Genomic DNA, 23,778 nt, shown 5'->3' with positions numbered 1-23,778 from the left:
GCAGGGAGGGAGTGGCCTCTGAAGTCATCCAACATGCAGGCAGCGGGGTTTGATATGGTAGGTAGGACGTGGCCTCTGAAGACCTCCAACATGCAAGAACCGGGTTTGATATCACATGGCAGGGAGGGAGTGGCCTCTGAAGACATCCAACATGCAGGCAGAGGGGTTAGATATCACATGGCAGGGGCAGGCAGGGAGTGGCCTCTGAAGACATCCAACATGCAGGCAGCGGGGTTTGATATCACGTGGCAGGCAGGGAGTGGCCTCTGAAGACATCCAACATGCAGGCAGCGGGGTTAGATATCACATGGCAGGGGCAGGCAGGGAGTGGCCTCTGAAGACATCCAACATGCAGGCAGCGGGGTTTGATATCACGTGGCAGGCAGGGAGTGGCCTCTGAATCCATCAACATGCAGGCAGCGGGGTTTGATATCACGTGGCAGGTAGGGCATGGGACTGACGTCTCATCACAGGCAGCGAGTTGACACTGAGATTACAAGACAAGCAGCGAGTGCACCCTGATGTTTTTAGGCAGGAAGCACTCGGCACTACTTTATTGCTGATATTTGTAGAGATTCTTTGGCCAATGGACTAACTATTAATTTATTCTATGGCCAGCTGCTTTGAAGAAGAAAGAGCCTTGAGGCAATGAAGGTTTTTGGGCTGTGCTATAAAAGTCCATTCATTCGTTCAGTGATGAAGAGCCAGGTAGAAGTATACATTGAGGTTACGTAAGTGTGTGGGAGGAAGTAGTGGATGTTTTGGGATACATGCCTGCAGCACAACGTATTCAATAGCTCTTTGTCTTGCTCTTACAGTGCTCTCTGTGTCTTATTTCAATTGTAATCCAAGAGTATTGCTGACTACATCTGAAACAATGAGGCCATCTTTCATCATCAGGGTTTTTTAGAAAATGTTGAAATTGAAAGGTGTTATGAAGGTGGTACGTACTCTTCTCTGAGAGCACTGTGCGAAAAGGGGGAGAAGGAGTCTCTTTTTCATCCCTTCTGGTGGACCAGCTAGATCTCTGTGATGAGGCATAATATGAAACCCATTCCTTACCTTACAAAACCATTGACAACCAAAATCCCCTTTCTAGTTGGCCAACTTTCCCCAGGCGAGAAGCTCCGACTAGGAATCCGAATAGGGGCGGTGGAGCTCTCTAACGGAGTAAAGAGGTTGGGGACGCAACTCTAGTCATAAGTGTGAAAACACACATTTAATAGAAACTCTGCTAAACATATTGTCACATTCTTGAAAGCTTGTGTTTGAAAGGAGGTACAAGAATAAATGAAAAGGCAAATAAACACATACATTTGGACTGTAAACAAACTGAACAAAGAGCACTTGATTTTTTTTGAGTGATGGAGGACCACCATTCCACCCACTTTTGTCCTTGTGAAAGAATCCTTCATGTCATTTCAGGCACACATCCATGCAGAACAGTTGTTCAAGTTCAAATCTCACTTGATACCATGATGCAGTAGAACATACTTCCGAAAGTGCCCATCGCGCTCTAGACCCGTTGGTTACAGACGCCCATGATATACAACACCCTCTGGTGTATAATCAAAAGACACATCTTTGGAAGGAAGGGACACTGAACATGCTAAAATGGGATTTATGGCAAAGTTCCCTTTTTGCAAAAGGAACTTAGAAAAAGAAAGTTGCAGTGCTGGCCACAACTACTGGATCGTGAATTGGAACGGATAAGCAGGTGGCCATCGAAATGATAGTCAATAAAAAGGCTTCTAGAAAGGAGAAAACGCTCTCACCACATGAAGTTTGCATATACAAATATATGGGTCCTTTGGTTAGTTTTTTGAGAGAAATGTGCAAGAAATTACAAGGCATCTTGAAGCCCAGGCAAGGCTCTAAGGAATCCCTCGGAAACTTTGGGAGATGTTTTCCTTGCCCTTACTGCCATTTTCAATCTTCGCTCAAGATATCCAAGTCCTCCCACCCGCTCACAAGTCGAGTGGCAAAATCGCTGTTGTCCAGCATCCCATCTCTGTGTGGCGTTGGAGTCCATGGCGCCGGGATCATAATGACTGACCTAGGCAGGGTGAGCGCACAGGCTGCCATGCCTGAAATGCCATCCTCAAGGTGGGGGCCGTCGTCCCAAAACTCCTTCTCAAAATCAAAAACATCGACGTAGTCCATGCGGTCCCTTGAGTCGTGGGACCTGCCGCCCAGGACGTAGATTTTGCTTCCCAGGACTGCAATACCAGGTTCCCCGTGCCCTGCGGGCATTGACGGCATCATCGTCCATTGACGAGTCTGGGGACTGTAGCAATCCACCTGGCAACAAAAATAACACACATAAACTTCATGGATACAGGAGACCGTGAGCATTCTTGGAGGAAATCAATCCTCTTGTACTGTGGAAGCTGTATGGACACCAGACATTTATTTAGTTCCTGGAATTTGACTTTAGTAATATTAAGGAAAAAATTAAATCCCAATTAGTCATGAAGATTTTAGTGTTCAAAGGGAGGCTTAACATTTCCTTATCTAGTAGTCCTCAGTAGTGAATTATAAACTACCCTGGCTACACATTTTCTTGAACTATGTAAATGTAAATGTAATTGTGTGTATACTTGTAAAGCGCACTATCACCTGAAAGGTATCTTGGCGCTGTATACCGCTGTGGAACCCTTCCTGGCTTTCCCTGTGAGATGCTCCCTTACTGGGCACCTCCAAGGTGAGGCCAGGCATCCTAGCGCTTTCGGGGCCATTGTGGAGATTAAGCAAGCTATTGCCCAGAGTTGCAGAATGGGACCCATGATTAGAATAGGCACCTAGGCGAGAATTATCGAGTCCGTGGACATTGAGCCCAAGACCCTGCCGCGTCGGGAATTGAACCCTGGTCCCGGGCCAGACCTCTGCCTCAGGGTCTGCCGCTCTAATCGGTGAGCTACACTTCTCCGTAAAGGTAAGTGGGAGAGTCTTTACCTGAGGCAGGCTATTGTAACAAAGTTTGATGTTAGACAGGTCACATAAGCTACTGCTGAAGGTTGTGTAACATGTTTATCAAGTTCAAGTGAATCAATAAAATACAACAGAACACACCCAGTAGATTTTACAATTGGAAAATGTTAAACATTATTTAAATGCTTTTTGAGTTCAAATATTTATTGCACAGAAGAAAACTGTCAATCTACAATAGCTTAACTGAGGAACTTGGAAAAACATGCGTACTCCAGTATTGGGGTATCTTTCATAGATTGACATGCTTGAACCATTCCCCTTCGTCGAAGTGGGAGTCTCACAGTATCATAGTAAGCAGTATAATAGTCTGTAAAGGGAATGCAAGGGTCTGCTTATTAGCCTATCTTTGTCCTTTTTAAAAAAGGACCAAAGTTGAGCAATGCCCAATCAGGTGACAGCACCCTTAGAACACTTCCAACAGAGGCATCGATGATTTTCACCGTACATCATGTGTGAGGGAGTCTCCCTGAGCTCTGCTCAGTTCTTCAGATTTGATGATTTCCAAATAGTTTTTTCTCTGTTCCAGTGTATCATAACTGGTCAGGAAAGGACTCTTCAGACCTGTGCAACCTGTGGTAAGAAAAGGCTTCATTCAGAAGACCCTCCTAAAGACAGTATTTATTGCCTTCATCCCTCCCACATGGTGAGAGACTGCAAGATATGCAGACCAATGCCATATGCAGATCATATGGCAAGATGGATTTCTATAGCCATTCAGTTCTGCCATTCTAAGGCAGGCAAGCCTTTAAGACAAAAGACTAAAGCACACTCTACCAGAGCATTTTCTACAACAGCAGCTTTACTTGCTATAGTGCCCAACAAATGTATATGCAATGCTGCAACCTGGTAGGGCAGGCACGCTTTCACCCAGCACTACTGTCTGTATTCAGCACAGAGCACTGATACAGCTGTGGGTCAAGCGATACTTTGGCAGTTTTTTCAATAAGGTGAGCCTGTTAGCATACAATGTTGTACCAACCTTCCACTGTCAGAATCATCTGTTGTTTTACTGTTAATGTATTACACTGCTAACTATTCTGACTCAAGCATGTGAATCTATGAAAGATACCCCAATACTGGAGAAAGAACGTCTTACTTACCCATAACTCCAGTTCTCCAGTTTTGGTATCTTTCATAGATTCACATGCGACCCACCATCCTCCCTAGACGCTCTCCTTTTAGGCCAGTGAGGACTATCCCAGTAGTGCTTGGAAATCCTAAGGGAAGATGCCTCTGAAGATGCGGTCACCTGACTGGTCACTGTTCAACTTTGATCCTTTTTTTAAAAAAAGGCTATAGATAGGCTATTAAGCTAAGCCTTGCATTCGCTTGCATTCCCTTTACAGCCTATTATACTGATACATACTGCTTACTATGATACTGTGAGACTCCAACTTCGACTACGGGGAATGATTCAAGCATGTGAATCTATGAAACATATCAATACTGGAGAACTGGAGTTATAGGTAAGTAACAAGTTATTTTTCCTCTAAATGAAAACCACCACTCTGTCTTTTCTCAATTGCGGTAATGTGCAGAAACAGTAATGTTTTACATACTTTTGTTTCCATCTGCTAAATAACCAAATCAATGAAATCAATCAACTAAGTGAGAACGTTATTAAACTCTTCTGGCAGATACGAGCACCCAATAATATTAATAACACCAACCATGTTCTATAAAGCGCTAAAACACTGCATTGCTGCCGTTTTAAAGTCTGTAAATGTGGTTACCCCATTTATGGGACTTAATTTACTAACGTACGTAAGGATTGAAAGCTATGTCAGCCTTAAGGGGATTCAAACACATGTACTGTAAACCACATTTTTTGAGTGGCAAACGGTTTGTTTACTAAGTCATCCTTGCAGCGAACTGTAAATTGCATTTGCCCTTATTTGTAGAGGTTACCTTTTGAATGTCTTTAATTGAGAAAGGGCTCTCTGTCCTCTGTTCCAAAGTCACCCATGTAAGTCTTCCACTCATTCAGACAACTGGAATGTGATCTCATTAGATTTAAAGTGGTACTCGGAGGCAGAAACTGGAAGCCCTCCAAAATCCTGACACAACAGTCCCTAACAGATCAGCATCTTACAGGAGTAGGAGGTTCTACCACTGGGAGCAATGTTCTCTGTAAGTTCACAATCAAAAACTCTCTGCGGCCCCTCAATGAGACATAACCCCATATTATTCGATTTTCGTAAATCACCATGGAAGAATCTCAGTTGTTCCTAGCACATCTGAGTTATAGTATTTGTTCCCTGTTGTGGTCAATCTCTAGCTGGGCTGTCTGACAACGGAGACTAACAGTAGCACAAAACTGAACACAGGCCTCAGCATTCATATGGAGGTCTCCAAGGCAGTGTATTTAGAAAAGGCGGTTTCTTCATTAGGGCTTTGGGGTTGAGCACCACCAATTACAAATGGTGACTGTATTCTCTGATTATCTGTGCTAGTGGCAGAGCCCTGCAAGTTACGGCACAACTTCAACTTCAAGTTCCTTGTTTAATTATGGAATAATTAATTTGTCATGTGCATGTACAGGGCTACCTTGACTTCCACCCCCAAATGACAGAGTTGCAGGAGAAGGTGGGAGAGAGGACATAGCCCACGCTTCACTGAAAGCCTTGGGTCACTTCATCACACATCCCCACCAGAGCATCACATTTCGTGTCTGGTGCGCCCTTGTGACAGTATATTGAAGCACAATAGCACATGAAGCTTTGAGCTAGCTCTCATTCTAAGTTGCTACTAATGCTTTGGGTGTTTCCAAATTTCCATTTTGCAATACTGATAGCCACGTAATCCTTGCAAACTGCTAGTGAAGGCTGCATGAGGAAGAAAACAAATTCCAAGGACGTTTTACTCTAGCCTGGTCAGCAACCTAACAGATAAAAACATGAGGCCAGTAATGAGATGAGCAGCCTTTACCTCGACAATTTTTACATTTCTGTGTTTAAACTTGACATGCCATTTTATTAGAGCTTAGCAGTTGAGATACTAACACTGGCGTTGGTGGTTTTGTTAGGCTTGCTTTTACTTCCAGTGAGTTAAGGTGCCAGAGTTGCAGTTTATGTAGAGCTAGTTTATGCATGGTCAGTAGAAGGGCTACTTCTAATATGTGACAACAGAAAACTGTATGGAATTGGCCTTGTGTTTTGCAGCTAGCTCCACTTTTTGGCCTTTATTAGCTACTATATGCTGATTTTCAACTCTGACAGTGCACTGACACCTGCTAACCACAGTGCCAGTGCGCCTTCCCTAAAACAAGATAAAGTCTAATGAATTAAGCTACAATTGGCTAAGGACTTTAGCACGCATGTAAGTCTCTAGTAAATGGTACTCCAGGTACCTAGGGCAGGGATACTAAAGAGGGTCCTTAAGGGCTGCAGCATAGCTTATGCCACCCTAAGGGACCCACATACAACTTCCACAAAGACTGCCAGTGCAGGCTGTGTGACATGGTGAAAACCATGAGTAAAAACACGACATGTGTGTCATGCCTAAGACACTGCATCTAATACATGTAAGTCACCCCAACAGCAGGCCTTTGAGCCCTGAGGTAGGGTGCATTATATTTTATATGAGGACATATATCTGCATGAGCAGATATGGCCCTGTGATGTCTAGTTAATTTGCTAGCTATTGCAAGTGAGCAGGGAAGCCTTCTTAAGGTATGTATTGGGCACTGGTCAAAACGAGCTCCCCAGCTACATAATGGTGTTTGGTATCAAGCATTTTGTATTAATAAGCTCATACTTATTCCAATGATTCCAGTGTCGGATTTATTAATACATGCACCCAGAGGGCACCTTAGAGGTACCCCCTGAAAACCTACCAGTTTCTGGTGTGCTGGCTGACTAGTTTCTGCCAGCCTGCCACCTGAGACAAGTTTCTGACCTCCTAGGGTGAGAGCCTTTTGCTCGCAGAAGGTCAGGACCAAAGCCTGTCCGGGAACAAGGTGTTGTACCCCCTACCACAGGATGGCCTGTTGATAAGCCTTCCTAGGGCGGCAAGTTTCAAAGGAGGTGCTGCCTTTGAAATTTGAATCACAGGAGAGGAAGCCGACCCCCTTTGTCCAGAGCTTTTTGTAACCTGGACAGGCAGGAAAATTTGCTAGTCAGGCAGGCTTTCCCACCCCCTGGCTAATACCACCCCTAAGGTGGGCCTAACCTGATGTGGCTACAACTTTTTAGAATTGGCCATCTTTGTGTTGGCTCACGTCAGAACTCTGGGACAAGATTATTCCCACTTCCCACAGGAATGGGTCAGATAGGGGGGTAGTGACCCCTCGGTTAAGTTGTCCATTGGCTACTACCCCTCACTCCCCTTAACATCCCTAAATTGAGTATTTAGGAGACCCCACAATACCATATTTTCAGATTTTCATGGACACAAAAGAAGGGGTGGAAGAAGAAGACTGCTGACCCGAGAACCAAGGAGTACGATGGGTTTGGTGCCAACCTTGCCCGCATTTAAGCTGCACCCAACCCTCATGTAGTAACTGATTCCGCCTGCTGCTGTGCAGACCTCAAGAAACCTAGAGGCCTGCCAGTGCTTCGCAAACTGCCAAAGAATCTCCCTTGGAGTAGCAGAGCTACTCCCCTGCATCCGCAGGCACCTAATAAGCAAGACCCAGTACACCGACCTGCCGCCTGCGGTCACTACCGACACAGCAGCCACCCAGGAAAAGGTGGCTGTGCTCCTATAGGTCAGATCTATGCTCCACCAAGTGCGGGGACTCCAGGACCGACCGGATCGTGTTACAGCAAACAAATGATCGATGGAATTCTGACAATGCAAACATTCACCCCCAGTCAAAAGATCTGGGTTAAATCCATCGATCAGCACAGTACCAATCCTTGGGGTGCAGGACCTCTTGCAGCAGCCAAGGGTTGTTATGCCCAGGTCGGAGACCAATGCTGAGGAAGACCGACCTGCACGTCGAGGGACTACAGGCTCAGTGAGACCCACTTTGTGAGTGGCCCTGCTGTCCTGTCTGCCCCTTTTTTGCAAAATAAAGCCCAAGACTTGAGTCTGTGATTGCCGCCACCCGATGCCTCAAAACACCTATGCCCCCACGCTCCAGAGCCCGAGTCCAAGGGAGGTGACAGTGCAAACAGGGTCCCAAGACACACAAGAGTCAAGCCTGTGCTTGAGTTTGCCCAGCCTCTTTCTGCAGGCCCCCTCTAACCGCAAGAGACTCCTGCACCAGAATCTGACCCCAAATGACACCACTGCACCCAAGCCGAACAGCCAGACGAAAAGTGGAACAAGGGTGTCCCTGTATGCCCGAGGATCTTAAGTGTCCAGCCCCCCTATGGGTTTCCCCAGACTGTCCCACCCAGTCTCAGCCTGCAGCCTCTTTGTAGCCGGACCGTTTTTCCATGGAAGTGAATGGAACAAATGACGCCACAAGCCACCTCCCTGCACATGGATGCCCAGAGCCCCCTCCCCGAGGTGACCTGTTGGTGTGGCCTTGGACCTTGCCCCATACTCACCTCAAGTCCAGAAGAACAGTCCAGTAAGTCGCTGACAAGAACCCGAAATCAATACAGGTTTCCCCTATAGGATAACATTACCGATCCAGAAAATGCAGTGTCCATTATTTAAAACAAAAAAATTCGTAACTCGAAAAGTACTTACCCGATTGCGATGATCTTGGTGAACAAGTTACTTACCTTTGGTAACGATACATTAGTTAGTTACAGATTCCTTACCTTAGAATTACCCCCAGGCGTCAGACTGGATCTGGAAAGATTTTCGTCAGCAGTACCTCTGTGAGTCGGAAGGTGGCATCGGCTGGCCCCACGTTCGTCGTTGGCGTTGTGTCGCCAGGATGACGTCGCGGCAGCTACTTAGACGCCGCCCTCGCGCCCCGACGTCAGTTCTGTACACGACTTTCAGCGCCAGAAACTCAGAGCCATGCAAGACACTGACCACTGGTGCACCAAACTAGGGCCCTGAAAGGATATCCTTAACCCTAGAAATCAGTTCGCAGAATGGGGAGGATGGGTGGGGCAGTAAGGAATCTATAACTAACTAATGTTTCTTACAGATACATCGTTACCGAGGGTAAGTAACTTGTTCATCTGAAAGAAACACATTAGTTATAGATTCCTTACCTTAGAATAGATACCCCAGCAATACCAACTCCGGAGGTGGGTCTGCGAACCAAGAACAGAAGTCCTGGAGAACAGAACGACCAAAGAAGCCGTCTCTCCGGACTTTACTGTCCAGGAAGTAGTGTTTGGTGAACGTGTGCAGCGATGCCCACGTAGCCGCCTGACAGATGTCAATCAGAGGAACACCTCATCCCAGAGCAGTAGTTGCTGTCGTCGCCCCGGTGGAATAGGCGCACAGCCCCACTGGTGGCACCTTCTTTGCCAGAAAATAGCAGGCTTTGATAAACAAAGCGACCCATCAGAAGATAGTCCGCTTATGTACAGCCCGACCTTTCTTGGTGCCCACATACCTAACAAAGAACTGGTCATCCACCTGGAACTGTTTTGTGCGATCCAGATAAAAGGAAAGCGCACGTTTTGGGTCCAGACGGTGGAAGAATGCGAAGGCGGAAAGAAGGTGGGCAAATTGATGGTCTGCCCGATGTGGAAGGCAGTGACAACCTTGGGCAGGAAGGATGGACGGGTCCTAAGGACAACTTTGTCCGGATGCAAAGACAGAAAAGGAGGCTTTGAAGAAAGCGCCTGGAGCTCACTCACTCGTCTGCCAGACGTGAGAGCCAAAAGGAGAGCAGTTTTGAGTGTTGAGAGCCTCAAAGAACAGTTGTGAAGCGGCTCAAAGGGAGCACACAATAAATAAGTTAGAACCAGGTTCAAGTCCCACTGAGGCATAATGAAAGGAATAGGAGGAAAGAGAAGAGCTATGCCTTTCAAGAAGCGATTTACAACCGGGAACTTGAAAAGGGAAGGCTGATCTGGAAGCTGAAGAAAAGCAGAGATAGCTGAGAGATAGGCCTTGATAGTGCCCAGAGCAGAGCCCTGCTGGGCCAAAGAAAGAAGGAACAAGAGAACCTCAGAAAGAGGGACAGAAAAGGGATCCACAGCCTTTGCAGTGCACCATCCCACAAATTTGTACCACTGACAGACATATACCGTTTTAGTGGAGGGACGCCTGGCTGCCAAGATTACATTGTCGCAGAGTTCGGGAGGCAGGTTGAATGACGTCAACTGCCGCCGCTTAATCTCCACACAAGGAGGTGGAGGCTGGACAGGTTTGGGTGGAGGACTGTCTCCTGCTGCTGCGACAGAAGATCCTCTCAAAGAGGCAGACGGGTAGGAGGATCGATGGCCATGTTGAGCAGCTCGGGATACCATACTCTTCATGTCCAATCGGAACCACCAGGATGACTTGGGCCTGGTCGCGCCTGATCTTCTTCAGCACTCTGGGCAGAAGTGGTATAGGCGGAAAGGCTTATAACAGACCACAACTCCACTCACGACGAAAACATCGCCGAGCAAGTGCCGCCTTGGAAACTCCAACGCGCAGAATTGCTGACATTGCGCGTTCTCTTCGGTGGTGAATAGATCTCACCAAGGCTCTCCACACTATTGAAAGAGACCTTGCACCACTTCGGAGTGAAGAAGCCATTCGTGATCCATCATGCACCTGCTGCTGAGTTCTTCGGCCCGGACGTTCAGGGAACCCGCCAGGTGTTGAACCACCAGGGATATGCCCTGATGTTCCAGCCATGTCCAGAGGCAGAGGGCCTCCTGACATAGGGTCCATGACCCCACCCCGCCCTGTTTGTTGCAGTACCACATGGAGGTGGTGTTGTCTGTGAACACCTGCACTACTCTTGCCCGGACAGAGGGAAGGAACACCTTCAATGCAAGATGGAACGCCCAGAGCTCCAGAAGGTTGATATGGAGCCCGGACTTCGCCAGGGACTAGAGGCCTCTGATCCCCGCAACTCCCATGTGGCTGCCCCATCCCAGAAGGGATGTGTCCTTCACCACTGTGTGCTCTAGTTGAGGAAGGGTGAGGTATCTGCCATTGATCCAATCCCGGTTCGTGCGCCACCACTGCAGTTGTCGCACAGTGCCCTCCGAGATCTGAACGCAATCAGACAGATTCCCCTGATGCAGCGTCCACTGGAACTTCAGGTCCCACTGCAGAGCCCGCATATGCCACCTGGCATGATCTACCAGCAGGAGGCCATGAGGCCCAGCAGCCTAAGGGTCAGTCTGACCGAAACCTGGGATACGGGCTGAAAGATTGGAATCATAGCCTGAATATCCTGGACTCGCTGTTTGGGAGGATAGACCCGAAACCACGTTGTGTCCAGAACCACTACAATGAAGAGGAGCTTCTGAGAGGGACTCAGGTGTGACTTCGGCACATTGATGGAGAACCCCAGCGAATGCAGGAGGTCAGCCGTAGTCTGGAGGTGGGAGAGGACTGCCTGGGGCGAGCCCGCCTTCAACCACTAGTCTTCGAGATAGGGGGAAGATCTGGACAGATGATCTGCGACAACCGTCATCACGTTTGTGAACACCCAAGGGGCACTGGTAAGGCCAAAGGGGAGCACGGTGAACTGAAAATGCTTGTGGCCTACCGTGTACCTTAGGTAACACCGGTGGGCCGGCAGGACAGGGATGTGAAAATAGGCGTCCTGCAAATCCAAATCTACCATCCAGTCTTGCGGGTCAAGGGCAGACAAGACCTGAGCAAGTGTCAACATCTGGAACTTCTCCTTCCGAAGGAAGCGGTTGATATTCCTGAGATCCAAGATAGGACGCAGGCCCATGTCTTTCTTGGGAACCAGAAAGTAGTGGGAATAACAACCATGACCTAATTCTGGGAAAGGAACGCGCTTGATGGCTCCTTTGGCCAAGAGAGCCTTAACTTCCTGCTGGAGAAGGGCCAGGTGATCCTCCGACATGGGGTGGTATTGCGGTGGCATGGCTGGAGGGGTAGCCTCGAAGGTGAGGGAGAAGTCCCTTCGGACTATCTGCAAAACCCACCTGTCCGACGTGATGGTGCACCAGTGGGGGAGGTGATGGCAAATCCTGTCGCCCACGGGCGTTTGATGGGCCTGAAATGTCAGACTAGGAAGGTTTGGAGGCTGCTGCAGAGGAGGGGTTGGTGGACTGGCCCGCCCGCAGGCCCCCGGAACCACGACGGTTGTTCCCACGTCCCCAGCCGTGTGAAAGTTGGGTAACTTCCTGCAACCTGTGGCTCTGGGCAGGACGTAGCAGGGCACCCCTTCCGTTGCCGCGAAAGGGGCGTAAAGCAGACTGCATGGGATGACTGGAGAGGCCCAAGGACTTGGCCATAGCTCGTGAGTCCTTGAAACGCTTTAAAGCGTTGTCCGCTTTGTCGCAGAAAAGGCGACGGCCATCATAGGGCATGTCCATGAGGGTATTCTGGACATCACCAGAAAAGCCAGTGGATCTCATCCAGGCGTAGCGTCAAAGAGCTACTGACGTAGAAATCCTTCTACCCAGAGAGTCGACAGTATCCATCCCACAACGGATAGTAAACTTGGCCGCCTCCCTCCTGGCGGCAATAGCCTGGGAGAGCACTGTCTGGGCCTCCTCTGGACACTGAGGCAGCACCTGCGCAACCGAGTCCCACACAGAGTGGGAATAACAGCCCAACAGACATGCAGTGTTTACCGACCGCAGTCCCAAGCTGGCGGAAGAGAACATCTTCTTTCCAAGATCATCCAGCTTCTTGGATTCCCTTTCCGGTGGAGCGGTTGGGAATGTGCTTTTGGAAGTGGAGGCTTGGACCACCAAGCTCTCAGGGGTGGGGTGTTGGGAAAGGAAAGTGGGGTCGCTCGGAGCCAGGCGGTGGCGTTGGGCAATCATCCTATCCACGGGAGCCCCCGTATTGGGCCTGGACCAGGGGCCCAAAAGGACGTCAGTAAGAGTCTCGTTGAACGGAAGCAGAGGCTCCGAAGAGCTCGCCGCCAGCTGAAGCACCAGTCAGGAGGTTAGTCCTTACTGCCACAGTAGGCAGTTCGAGGTTTAGATTATGTGATAGGGGCTGGGCACACCTTATTTTCAAAATAATTACACTGTGTTGCTCTAGTTTTAGTTATGCGTGCTGCGTAGGTAGGCACGATGTCCCTCTCGCGACTTAGACATTAGATTAAAAAGAAAGTTTTCATAACATTGTTAATGTTTTCTGCACCATACGTTCTAAAAGAAATTACGCACTGACAGTGAGTGGAAATTTAAGTTAGATTGCTTACTCTGCATGCATGAAGGACCGTCAATCGCAACAAAATGTATTCTTATTTTCTAGATACAGCCCCTGAAGAAGGGCCAGGAGGCCCGAAATGCATAGGGCGGGCATTGCAAATTGATTCTGATATGAATGTCATAATCATGAAATGAGAAATGTTAACCACTTGGCTGCTAAGGGGTGTGTGCGAGGTCCATTGACTTTCCATTGAAATCAATGGAAAGTCCATGACGAGTTACCCTTGTCATTAGCGCTGAAGGGGTTAATGATGTTATTCAATGAAACTGAAAATTGTTTCCGTATTGTTTATTTTCTAAGTATGTACAGTAAATAATCATGAAAGTCAGCACAAAATGATGGTTTGTTGATTGTCAAAATGTAATATTGTTTAATGTAACTGCACCTTAAGTACAACACAAAAGTGTACTCCAGCTGGAAGTGCAACAGTGCGCGCTAGGTCAAGCGGTCTACGCTTGAATTGTTGAGTTCGAGGTTTAGAGCCTCGGCTGCCCTACGTAACACCACTGCGTACGAAGCTCCCTCTTCCGTAGCCACAGTAGGAGGAGACAACATGCCAAGGTCAAGGGAGGTGTCCAGACCACTGGCATCCCCCAATTCCTCTCTCCAGTCCTGTTCACTGTCCAACTGGTCACCTGACCCCTCCCAGTCCTCCTCCTCATCCTCTGGGTGGCAATCATGTTGAATAGGGACACCAGGAGTGAATTGGGGCACAAAAACTCCTCTCTGCGACGGTCCGGCATCGGGTGACGCCGGTCAGGCTCCACGTCGGGATGGAGGCCGGGGCGACGCCGGTGGGGGGGCCGTCCGGCGTTGAATGCGGTAATGGTGCCAGAGGAAGCAGCACTGGTGGAGGTGTAATCTGGTCAACTGGCGCCGATCCAGATCCAGGCCTGGATCCAAGGGGGGTCTACGGCGCCGGGGCAGTCGGCAGAGAAGGCCTAGGCCCCCCAACCGGTTACACGAGCACCGAAGGCATGCCGCCGGGTCCGGGACGCCCAAAGATGGCATGCATCGCCTCGTAGCACATACAAAGCAGTGCAGGAGTCGCTCCGGGTCCCGGGAAGGGAGGGAAACGCAGACTCTTAGGGCTCTGCACGTGGAGCCACGGGAGGGGCACCACCCACATCCCTCATCGGGCTGGCCGACTGACGAGGAGAAGTCAAAGAGCAAGGATGCTCCTTCACCTTCTTCTTATGCTTCGACTTACCCGACCCAGAGTGCGAAGACTTCGATGATTTGGACGATTGGTGGTGGCTCCACGACCTGTCCCTCGACCTCCCTAGTGACCAGGACCTCGAACGGCCGGTGCTCCAGCAAAGCTTTCGGCGCCATCGACTGGCAGTTGGAGCACAACTTGGGGTAGTGGTCGTGCTCCAGGCAAAAGAGGCACACACGGTGCGGATCCGTCACCGACATCAGTCGCTTACAAGTACCGCATGCCTTGAAGCCGGGCATCCCTTGTGCACCAGGAGTCGATAGACTCAAAAAAGAAGCCGACAAAAGTCGAAAAAAAGTTAGTCAAAAAGTGACTGGAGGTACCGCTCTTTCAGGATCTGCGCTGGCTGGTGCTGAAATAGAAAGAACGGACGTCAGCGCGCAAGGGCAGCGTCTAAGTAGCTGCTGCGATGTTATCCCGGCAACACAACGCCAACAACTAATGCAGGGCTGACGGGCGCCACCTTCTGACGCGCAGAGGTACTGCAGATGAAAAACTTTTCAGATCCAGTCTGACGCTTGGGGGTAATTCTAAGGTAAGGAATCTAAAACCAACGTGTTTCTTTCAGATATCTAAATACAAATAAGAGTATGTGTTATTTATATAAACTGGTGTCGGATTTCTTTATTAAGTGTAGTCTCACTTACTGTCTTTGTGTGTGTAATAAATGCTTATCACTTCACTACCACAAAGGAGAGCATATTGGGCGCCATTTGTGCCTCTGTAATTCCTCTGGGGTTTGCTTGGACTCTTTACACAGTGTACCTCTTTTTGGTCCACTGTATGAAGGGTCAGCTTCCTACAAAAACATATTATGGACCACTAATGATTGATAAAGGACAATATTTTATTCAGTTGGTCCTGTGTGTACAATTGTGAATCAATACTCAAAATATGTAAGCCTATTTCCCAATTGCCTTTTTTGGCTTCTGTGTTTTTATGGAGATGAAGTGAATTTTCACTTTCATCAGCTCTCCCCTGCATTCTTTTCATTTCTGTTTTCCTTGTTTAATTTAGTGTAGCTGCTTTTTGTGGCCACGCTGAAAGAAGGTACCTTCTATGAGATTCAGATCTTATTTAAGGGCCTGCAGTGAAGCATTTCAGGCATACAAGCTAATAGAAGGAAATACCTCTTTTCCAAGGATGTGGGTGGTGGCTTTTGAAGAATCAATTATATGGACAGCAATATAAATCTGGATAATATTTTCTATTCACGAGGCTACTGAAAAGTCTCAGACATGATCAGTTATCACCTCTGCATCGATATCCCAGCTGAACAGTTATTTCTCTTTACTTAGAAGATCATGGAATTATTGCTTCTTTGACTTTTGAACTCATATCTTGCATTTTGTTTTTGCACTATAATAAGCATGATGTGCTTTCACATTAAGTTTAGACACTGGGATGGCCATGTAGATTTTTACTGTAGTACATTACCCTGCCCAGCTATGACTTCATGATGGAAATGACTTTCCCTGCGGGGACAGGCAGAACTATGTTACAGACCATCAGGGCACTATTTTTGCATTTGTGTTCCACAGTAAGTATCATTAAACCAACAAGATGTACAATTTGGTGTGTTTACTTCTGATACATGGGAGTTACTGCTCCAACCAGGACTGTACATGTACAAAAAAGGCTAAGACAGTACATCAAGGCTGTCAAAAACAGACAGTTTTTCCACCCATTTTGAATGCTTTACAACAGTTACCCAACAATGGACATATAATTCTAGCCTACCCAGTGTACAGGTTTTTCAAAAATATCAAAATAACTGAATTGTATCCAGAAGTTGGATTGCTGTGTGATGGCCAAACTAAATTTGTCATTTATGTAGAAACAATGGTTACCAGTACTGACCATAAAAAAATCACTTCTGTCCTTTTTCTAACCTAGGTAGACAATGTAGGAAATTCTTGGGAATAGCGGTCTATATTTAAGAACCTGACCCACTTAGGCCAAGGGAGGCTGAAAAAAATAGATCATAGTGCCTTTCGAATTTTTCTTGAGTCTATTATCAAGAATAGACATTTCTCAGTTCTGAAGCATGGACAATGAGAGAAGAGGTAATCACATCTGTGTCTATTGACAAGACTCTTTAGTGCTCTTTTCCAATCGTTCTCCATGGTAAAGAGAATTTTCCTATCTGGCGTATTGTGCTCCTGACTTCTTCGTGCAGGAAAGAGCTTATAAACATGTTGGGACCAGCTTCCCAGAAACCTAGCCTGCTTCAATTTTGACACATTTGTTGCAGTGTGCATCCAATGTTTCAGCTCTATGTGAATTCAAGTACTTGGAAGATAACATGCATGACTTATGTCTGAGCTCATGGTTGCTTTATAATAGTGATAAAGGTGGGGTTTCTCTCCCTGAACATTCAGAATGAATGCAAAGTCTTGTGCTTGTTTAGCTTGAGGCCTGCAGAGCCTCACCCACATCTGCTTACCTCATACACATCTTTCCTGAAGGCGGCCACATTGTTGCTGCCACCAATGACATAGAGTCTACCCTGCGCTGCCACCATCCCATGCCATGCACGTCTTACAGGACTATCCTCTAGTTGCTCCCATTTGTCCGACTCAGGATCATAGCAGTGTGTCTCTTTCAAGTAATCATCTTCTCTCTTTCCGCAGGAAATGTAGACCTTCCCGTCAAGGGCTGCTCCTGCATGGGCATATACCTGCAATTTGAAACATGGGTTAGCAGGACATGCTTTGATCCAACCATAGCGGTAAAATATTTTTCACACTCAATCAATCAATCAATCTATTTGTAGAGTGCGCTATTTACCCGTGAGGGTCTCAAGGCGCTGCATCTTAAATGACATGCAAAAGAACAATTAAAATGTTCTTAATGATGATACAAAAAAAAGTAAATGTAACAATGACCACAACACTTTTCTGTTGTTACTAATGTGGCCTTTGGTAAGCACTAGAAAATGGTGGTATAAATCTGTAATTACTGAACAATCAGCTCCACTACATAGAAGACAAACAGTAGCATTATATTCTGTTTCCACCTTCTTCAAATACCTGTAGCAAAGGCAGGTTGCCTGCCTTGAATAGATGCAGAGAAGCTAAGAAGTAAGATCCAGAAAGCAACATTCAGTGCTGTAAGTATGAAAAGACCTCCTGCTTGAAGTAGGTTTCGAGCTCCAGTGCTGCACATCTGACTCAAATATTCAGTCATCAGAGATGTAAAGAAACTTGAAATCATGTTTTGGGACATTTCATTATTGGCAGATGTGTTTCATTGAAGGTAAAGGGACTGGAAAAAGGACGCATGGGGCCGGAGAAAGGTGTTTTTTTGTATAGGAGTTCAGGAAGGAAAATGCTAAATCAGAAAGAAAAGGAACATTATGTCTTAAATGTGTAAAATAGTTTTCATAATGAGGTATTGTACTTCTTTAACTGCATTGCTTAAGGAGGAAAACGTCCATATGTTTAACCATTTGACCTTTTAGCTAAAAAGTGCGCCATTCTTTTTTCATACATCACTATTTCAAAATGGTATTTTACAAAGTATAATCCTCAAAACCATTTCATCTTACGTTTCAATCAACTTCTTTGACATTTGAAACTTGTATCCACTGAACTAATCTAAGTAGGTTCTCACAAAAGTGCATTTGAGAATCCAAGTGATGTTACTTGATAGGATGCCACCAGATGGGGTTAATCGCGCCCATCCCTCTTAGGTACTCACAATCAAGGCCCAACTGTGTCATCTGGTCTCTCTCATTTCCCCAACTGGGTGGAAATGGCTTTCACTGGCAGACAGAATCACAACAGCTTCTCCAAAAGAATGCAACAACCCTACAAACATTTTGAAGTGTTCCTCTTTCCACTGTCCTACAGAGAATCAAGCATAGACTTGTCTCAGTTCTGGCTTTTCTGCATATGAGGCAATAACCAGGGCTGTGCTTCTTCTGCACTTCCTCGTTTCTGGGAAGTTTCAGTTCCCTGAATAGGACCAGTTTCGTTTTATTTTCCAATTCTTTTCTTCAAATAAGGAAGACATTTGCCTTCCTTCTCCTGCAGATGCTGGTTATAAAGTGCTTCAGGCATTGCGCAGGACGCGCCAAGAGTTTATCGGCAGATGAAGCCTACATTTTATGTTTGGGCAGTCTTGGGCAACTGGTATGACCCTGTATTCTTCTGTACTGAAAGTCATCCGGGAAACTACCTCCAATTAATGTTCAAGAAGGGATCAATACGAAAGGAGCCCCTAAAGCATCTAGATGAGAGGAATTCAGTACTTGGCATGGTGACCAAGTTGGCAACATCTTTCAGTAACAATGAGAGTCACTCGACTGTCCCAGGGCTCTCTACCATTCACTTAGGAGAGGTATCATCCAGCAAACACACAGCTACCTCTTACAGAGAACACAAGGACTGAGAAGACTTGACTACCTCTGGACCGGACAACCTTTTTCAAGCTGGATTGGATGCCGTACAAAAGATGCATAGAGGGATGCCCTTGCCTTGGACCTTCACCAAAGAAGATCAAAATCAAATCCTCAAAGTATCTTATTGGTGTTTGGTCAAATCCATGACCCAGTCTAATTCCATCCTGTTGATAATAGCTGGTATAGTCCATTGATACGGACGTTACTTGCGAACGACGAACTGCACAAAGTCTTCTGGAAAAACCCATACTACTACCAGTTTGCTGCAGGTGGACCTTAAGGTAGTACACAACAAGGTTTAAAAGGAACATCCTTAACTACTCTGGCACAAGAACTGCTTTGAGACATGATTCTTTTCTAACAGTCATAAGAAACACACAATGACAAATAAAACAGAGAAGAGGAACCATACCAAAATATTTGTTATCTACTATAATTACAAACTTTGGTACTGAAGCTTCTATTACAGCCATTCCAGTAATGTCTTCCTCAGTACCAGAGAGGCTGTCCCATACATTTGGGTGTGAGAATTCATACCCATTTCGACTATGCAGGTTCAGTATTCTTTCTTATCCCTTTTTCCAGCTATTTTCTCAGGAAAAAGTTACATTTTTTTTCCAGATCACAGAGTGTTTGGGGGAAAATTGGGGAAGGGGTGCACGCTATACGGATTATTTTCCTGTCGCGACTTCTACTCTTACTATCATGGACTCGTGAATAATATTATACAAAATAAGTGATCATCATATAACTTTGGACTTACCCTGGGAGACTTTTACAGGGGGCTTCAGTTTTGAATATGTGAAATACGTTTGGATAATTTCTGGATCATTCTGGTACTTTGAATTTGCCCTGGGTGTTTTCGACAGGGGGCTATCAGGCTGCCGGTGTACATGGTACAACTGGTGGTTTGTGGATCGATTTGATGGTGGACTTGAACCCGTTACAGAGTCAGCCCTGAAGAAGTCAATGTGTGCAAATACACACAACAAAACACGTGTTGGCTGTAGATTATTTTGTGGCATATCAAAATTTTGGAAGCTGTATATTGATTGACACTGTATTCTTTTTTTTTTTTTTGAAACCCTTTATTCAGCTTATGAACAGTACACAGCGTCTGCCTACAACCACTACGGGCCGGCCGCTATGACATACAGAAACAGTACAGGTCATCGCAATAGGCGGAAAGCTAAAACAATAGTGCTACAGTGCGTCAGTAGCAAACGTAAAAAGAATCATGCAGGTTTCATTTTCTCAAAGTTAAAGAGGATCGTACATTCAGATCAGAGCCGAGAAGGGCGGGCCCTACGACATAATATCAACCAAAGGGACCGCAACAATTAAAGTCATGCATAAAACATTGCAAACAGCATACCCGAACAATATACCACATTCCGCGCCCTCTTGGGCCCACCCAGTCGACATACCACTTCAGGATATTGTGCAAACGTAGCCACTAAAAGTAGGACATGAAAGGGCACGCTTTATAGCAGGTAGAAAGGATCCGGCGTCATACAATAAAGGGACTGTCAAGGGGAACAAGCCATGTAGGAGGAAAACACTCACCACAATTTTGTCAGGAAGAGAAGGCAGGAGAAGCAAACAGGCAACAGTTACGTACTATCATCAACGCCAGACACACAAAGTCCCAGAAGCTGCGTGAACCTCAGAAGCACAAAGTACAAAACCTACCCAAAAGGAACACCACCCGGCCCCGGGCCCCATCCAAACACACGAGAATAAGGAAAATTACAAAAAAGGAAAAACAAAGGAAGAAAAAGGGGACAGCAAAGAGCAAAAGAAAAAAGAGGGCCATAGGAACATAAAACAATACATAACATCCCCCTGCACCACTGCGTGTGACTACGGCCCACCCCCCTAGCAGCGTGCCTGTCGCCCATAGAAACCCGAAATATAGAGAACTAAAAAGAAGAAGAGAAAGAAAAAGAAGAAATATTACACACATGTGAAACCGGAGGAGGGCCAAATGTACGCAGCTCAAAAGAAACCAACAGGATATTCGCGGCCGCCCAACCCATCGAACCCCAATGAAAACAGATCCAGCGTCCAGGTCCCCCGTCTATACATCACAGTCCCAGTAAGCAAACAGCAGTAAACAAAGCGAAAAGGATTGTCAACCTTGTCCCTGACGATCCAGCGTGGCAGCGAGAATCGAGAAGAAAACCGCCCACCAGAGTAACAGGGACCGCTGCAAGTGCCATGGCCGGACAGGGCGTCGTACACGAAGGCCAGTCCAACACAAAGCCATGTGGGCCATCGGCGACTCAAGAAGAGCCGTGCTCAATATCAGTCCTCCATAAGTGAACAGAGGGAGCAGAAGCGGCGCACCCAGGACACCAGAGGAAGAAGCAGCAGCAGGTCCAGAATTAGGTGTAAGACATGGCGCCCAATGCTGACCTCCCCTCAGCTGCGCCAGTCCAGGAGTCGCACCTTCCTCCACGATAGTTGCAGACAGCGTCGCCGCGGCATTCAATTCTCGCACCTCCAGCGTCTCAATGCACATCAGGATAGATAGCTCACAGTGCTCGGGCTCAGGGTATGGCGAAGCGCTCTGCATACGTTCTCCATCTCGGATAGTTGAGGATAGCGTAGACAAGATGGAGTCCAAGCGGCCCCCCAGGTCCCGGGTGTGACCGACCCAAGCAGTTCGCAAGGCAGCCAGGGCGCCCAGAATCGAAGCGATCTGGAGGGGAACCTCCGGAGAGTAGGATAATGTAGCTCTACGCAGACGAGGGTCGACGACCAGGGCCGGTCCTCGAGACCACATGCCGGCATCCCCTTCCCGCAGTTCGTCATCCCATGGGCGCCCCGGCAAGAACAGCGAGGTCACAGGGACATGGGCAGCAAGGTCCATACCAAAGCGGCACACGGGCGTAGTGTGCAATCGGCCGAGGTAAACACCCTCAGTAGTTGGTGAAGCCACCCAGCACAATCGCGGAGCACTCGGTGCAAAATGGCCCCCCCTCACTGCTCCGCAAAGGGAAGGAACAGGGGGATACAAAAGTAGCACCGGCAGCTGTGAGACTAATCAAGTGCCGAGGTGAAAATGAAGGAGAGCGCGTCGCTGCAGATAGTCCAAGCGGTCGCCGCGTCCCGCTGATCGACTCCGCACCGCCGTCCGTGGCCGTCGTCGTGGTGGCCGGAGCACGTCTGCTCCAAGAACAAAGAGAAGGTCGCCGCCATCAACAGCAGAAAGAAAACAGGGACACTCGATCAGTTCTGCCGAAGGGATCACAACGGGAGACACACCGCTGGAATCAGCGCAACTTCCCAGGTCCGACACCGCTTCAGGAAGAACGGATAGGTAACAGGATGTGCAGCGGTACGGAGGGAAGAAGAGCGAGGTGGCGGAGCTAAGAGTTTAGGCGGCCATCATGTTTCCAGGCTAGGCTCCTCCGACACTGTATTCTTGACTATCGGATGCAGAGTACCTGAACAAGAAATAAAGCGGAACAAGTACAATAAGAGACTTTATTACTGCTGTACTTATCATTTTCATTTTGAGTGCTCAGGGAGAAGCTTTATTGTCGTACTCCCTTCTCTGAAGGGACTATTTGGGGTGGAATTGGCAGCCGACCTCTCTTCCCTTGGAGCACTGATACATTTTGCATCAAATACTTGCCTTATATTATTGTCTATCATCCCCTTTTGTGTCGCTTTGTTCGCCCTAGGTGTGGCAGGGTATGCTCAGACGTGAGTCCCTTGTTCACTTGGCCACTGGATTCAAGATAGCCTGGCTGATGAGGATTATGAATCCGAAACCGGTCCCAGGATGCTTGTTTCCGGTCCAGGGAAGACATGGCTTGGCAGTTCGGGCTGGACTGTTCCCACAAGGCACAGGGTCAGACTGATTTGCATATAGCCATGTCTGAACTGGGGTGGCTGAGTGAACTAAAGAATGGTGATGGATTAAACCCAGATCAGTTGACTGGGGGTGAGTGTTTGATTTGTTCAAACACTCCGTCTATCATCCCCTTTTGTGTCGCCTTATATTATTGTTGAGCGCCCATTAATACTTTATCTTGCCTGGTTGCCAATTTTTGTTCTTTTTCTGGCTTCTCATCTGGACGGGTTAGCCAGTGGAGGTCTTTCAGGTGTTGGGTGATGTTTGTCCTATTGGGCAGGTTGAGGCTGTGATTAGGATTGTCTGGAGTCTTTGCATGAGTTCGGAGGTTGTGCCGGCATAGGGTGCATTGCCGTAGTTCAGTCGGCTGGTGATGGGGGCATGTGTTACAGTTTTCCTGGTGTTGATGTGGAACCACCTGAAAATCTTTCAGAGCATGAGTATCATGTGGAAACAGACTGACTTGACGGGATTCACTTGGCGTTTCATAGAGTTCACGGCCTAGCACGATGCAGAGGTTGCGGGCGTGGTCTTTCCGTGCGGGGGTGGGGGTGGGTCTGAGCTCCATGGGCCACTAGGAGTCGTTCCAGAGGACAGTGTGCCTGCCGAAGGTCAGTACTTCTAGTCTTGTCCGTGTTCAATTTGAGGCAGTTGTATCTCATCCATATCACAATGTTCTTCATGCAATTGTGGAAGTTGGTCTTTGTTTAGGTGAGGTTCGTAGAGAGTGAGAGGAAGAGCTGGGTGTTATCAGCGTAGCGTAGAAGATGATGTTGTGTGAGCTGATGATGTCTGCAAGTGGTGTCATGTATATGTTGAAGACGATGGGGCTGAGGGAGGAGCCTTGGGGTACCCCAAAGATGGTGCGCTTGGGATGCAAGGTGAAGGCGAACTTTCTGGCTTCTAGGCTATGAAGCGCTCTTTCAGTTACTGAGTCAGGTTGGGGGAAAACACTGGAAGTTCAATAGTCTCATTGAGGTGGAAAAGGGAAACCACTTTAAGGAGGCACCTTGGGTTGGTTCTGAGTACAATCCTATCCCTGTGAACCTGAATAAAGGGTTCTTGGAG

General features: G+C 47.4%; 1 protein-coding gene across 2 annotated transcripts in view; it reads right to left on the bottom strand.

The window, feature by feature from the left end:
- Positions 1 to 1,194: 1,194 nt before the first annotated feature.
- The window catches only part of KLHL22 (kelch like family member 22), a 150,461-nt gene continuing 127,877 nt past the window's right edge, over positions 1,195 to 23,778 (bottom strand). For both annotated transcript variants that reach the window (XM_078667784.1, XM_078667785.1), the window contains exons 6-7: positions 16,887 to 17,120; positions 1,195 to 2,301 (exon numbers count right to left, since the gene is read on the bottom strand). In XM_078667784.1, coding sequence (XP_078523910.1) covers positions 1,930 to 2,301; positions 16,887 to 17,120 — 606 coding nt within the window. In that variant the 3' untranslated portion in view covers positions 1,195 to 1,929. The remainder of the gene's footprint in view (positions 2,302 to 16,886; positions 17,121 to 23,778) is intronic.

The sequence above is a fragment of the Lissotriton helveticus genome, chromosome 11 (genome assembly GCF_964261635.1).
Source record: "Lissotriton helveticus chromosome 11, aLisHel1.1, whole genome shotgun sequence".
Classification (NCBI taxonomy): Eukaryota; Metazoa; Chordata; class Amphibia; order Caudata; family Salamandridae; genus Lissotriton; species Lissotriton helveticus.
Note: the sequence above shows the minus strand (reverse complement) of the source record. Positions and strands in the feature narration are given on the sequence as shown.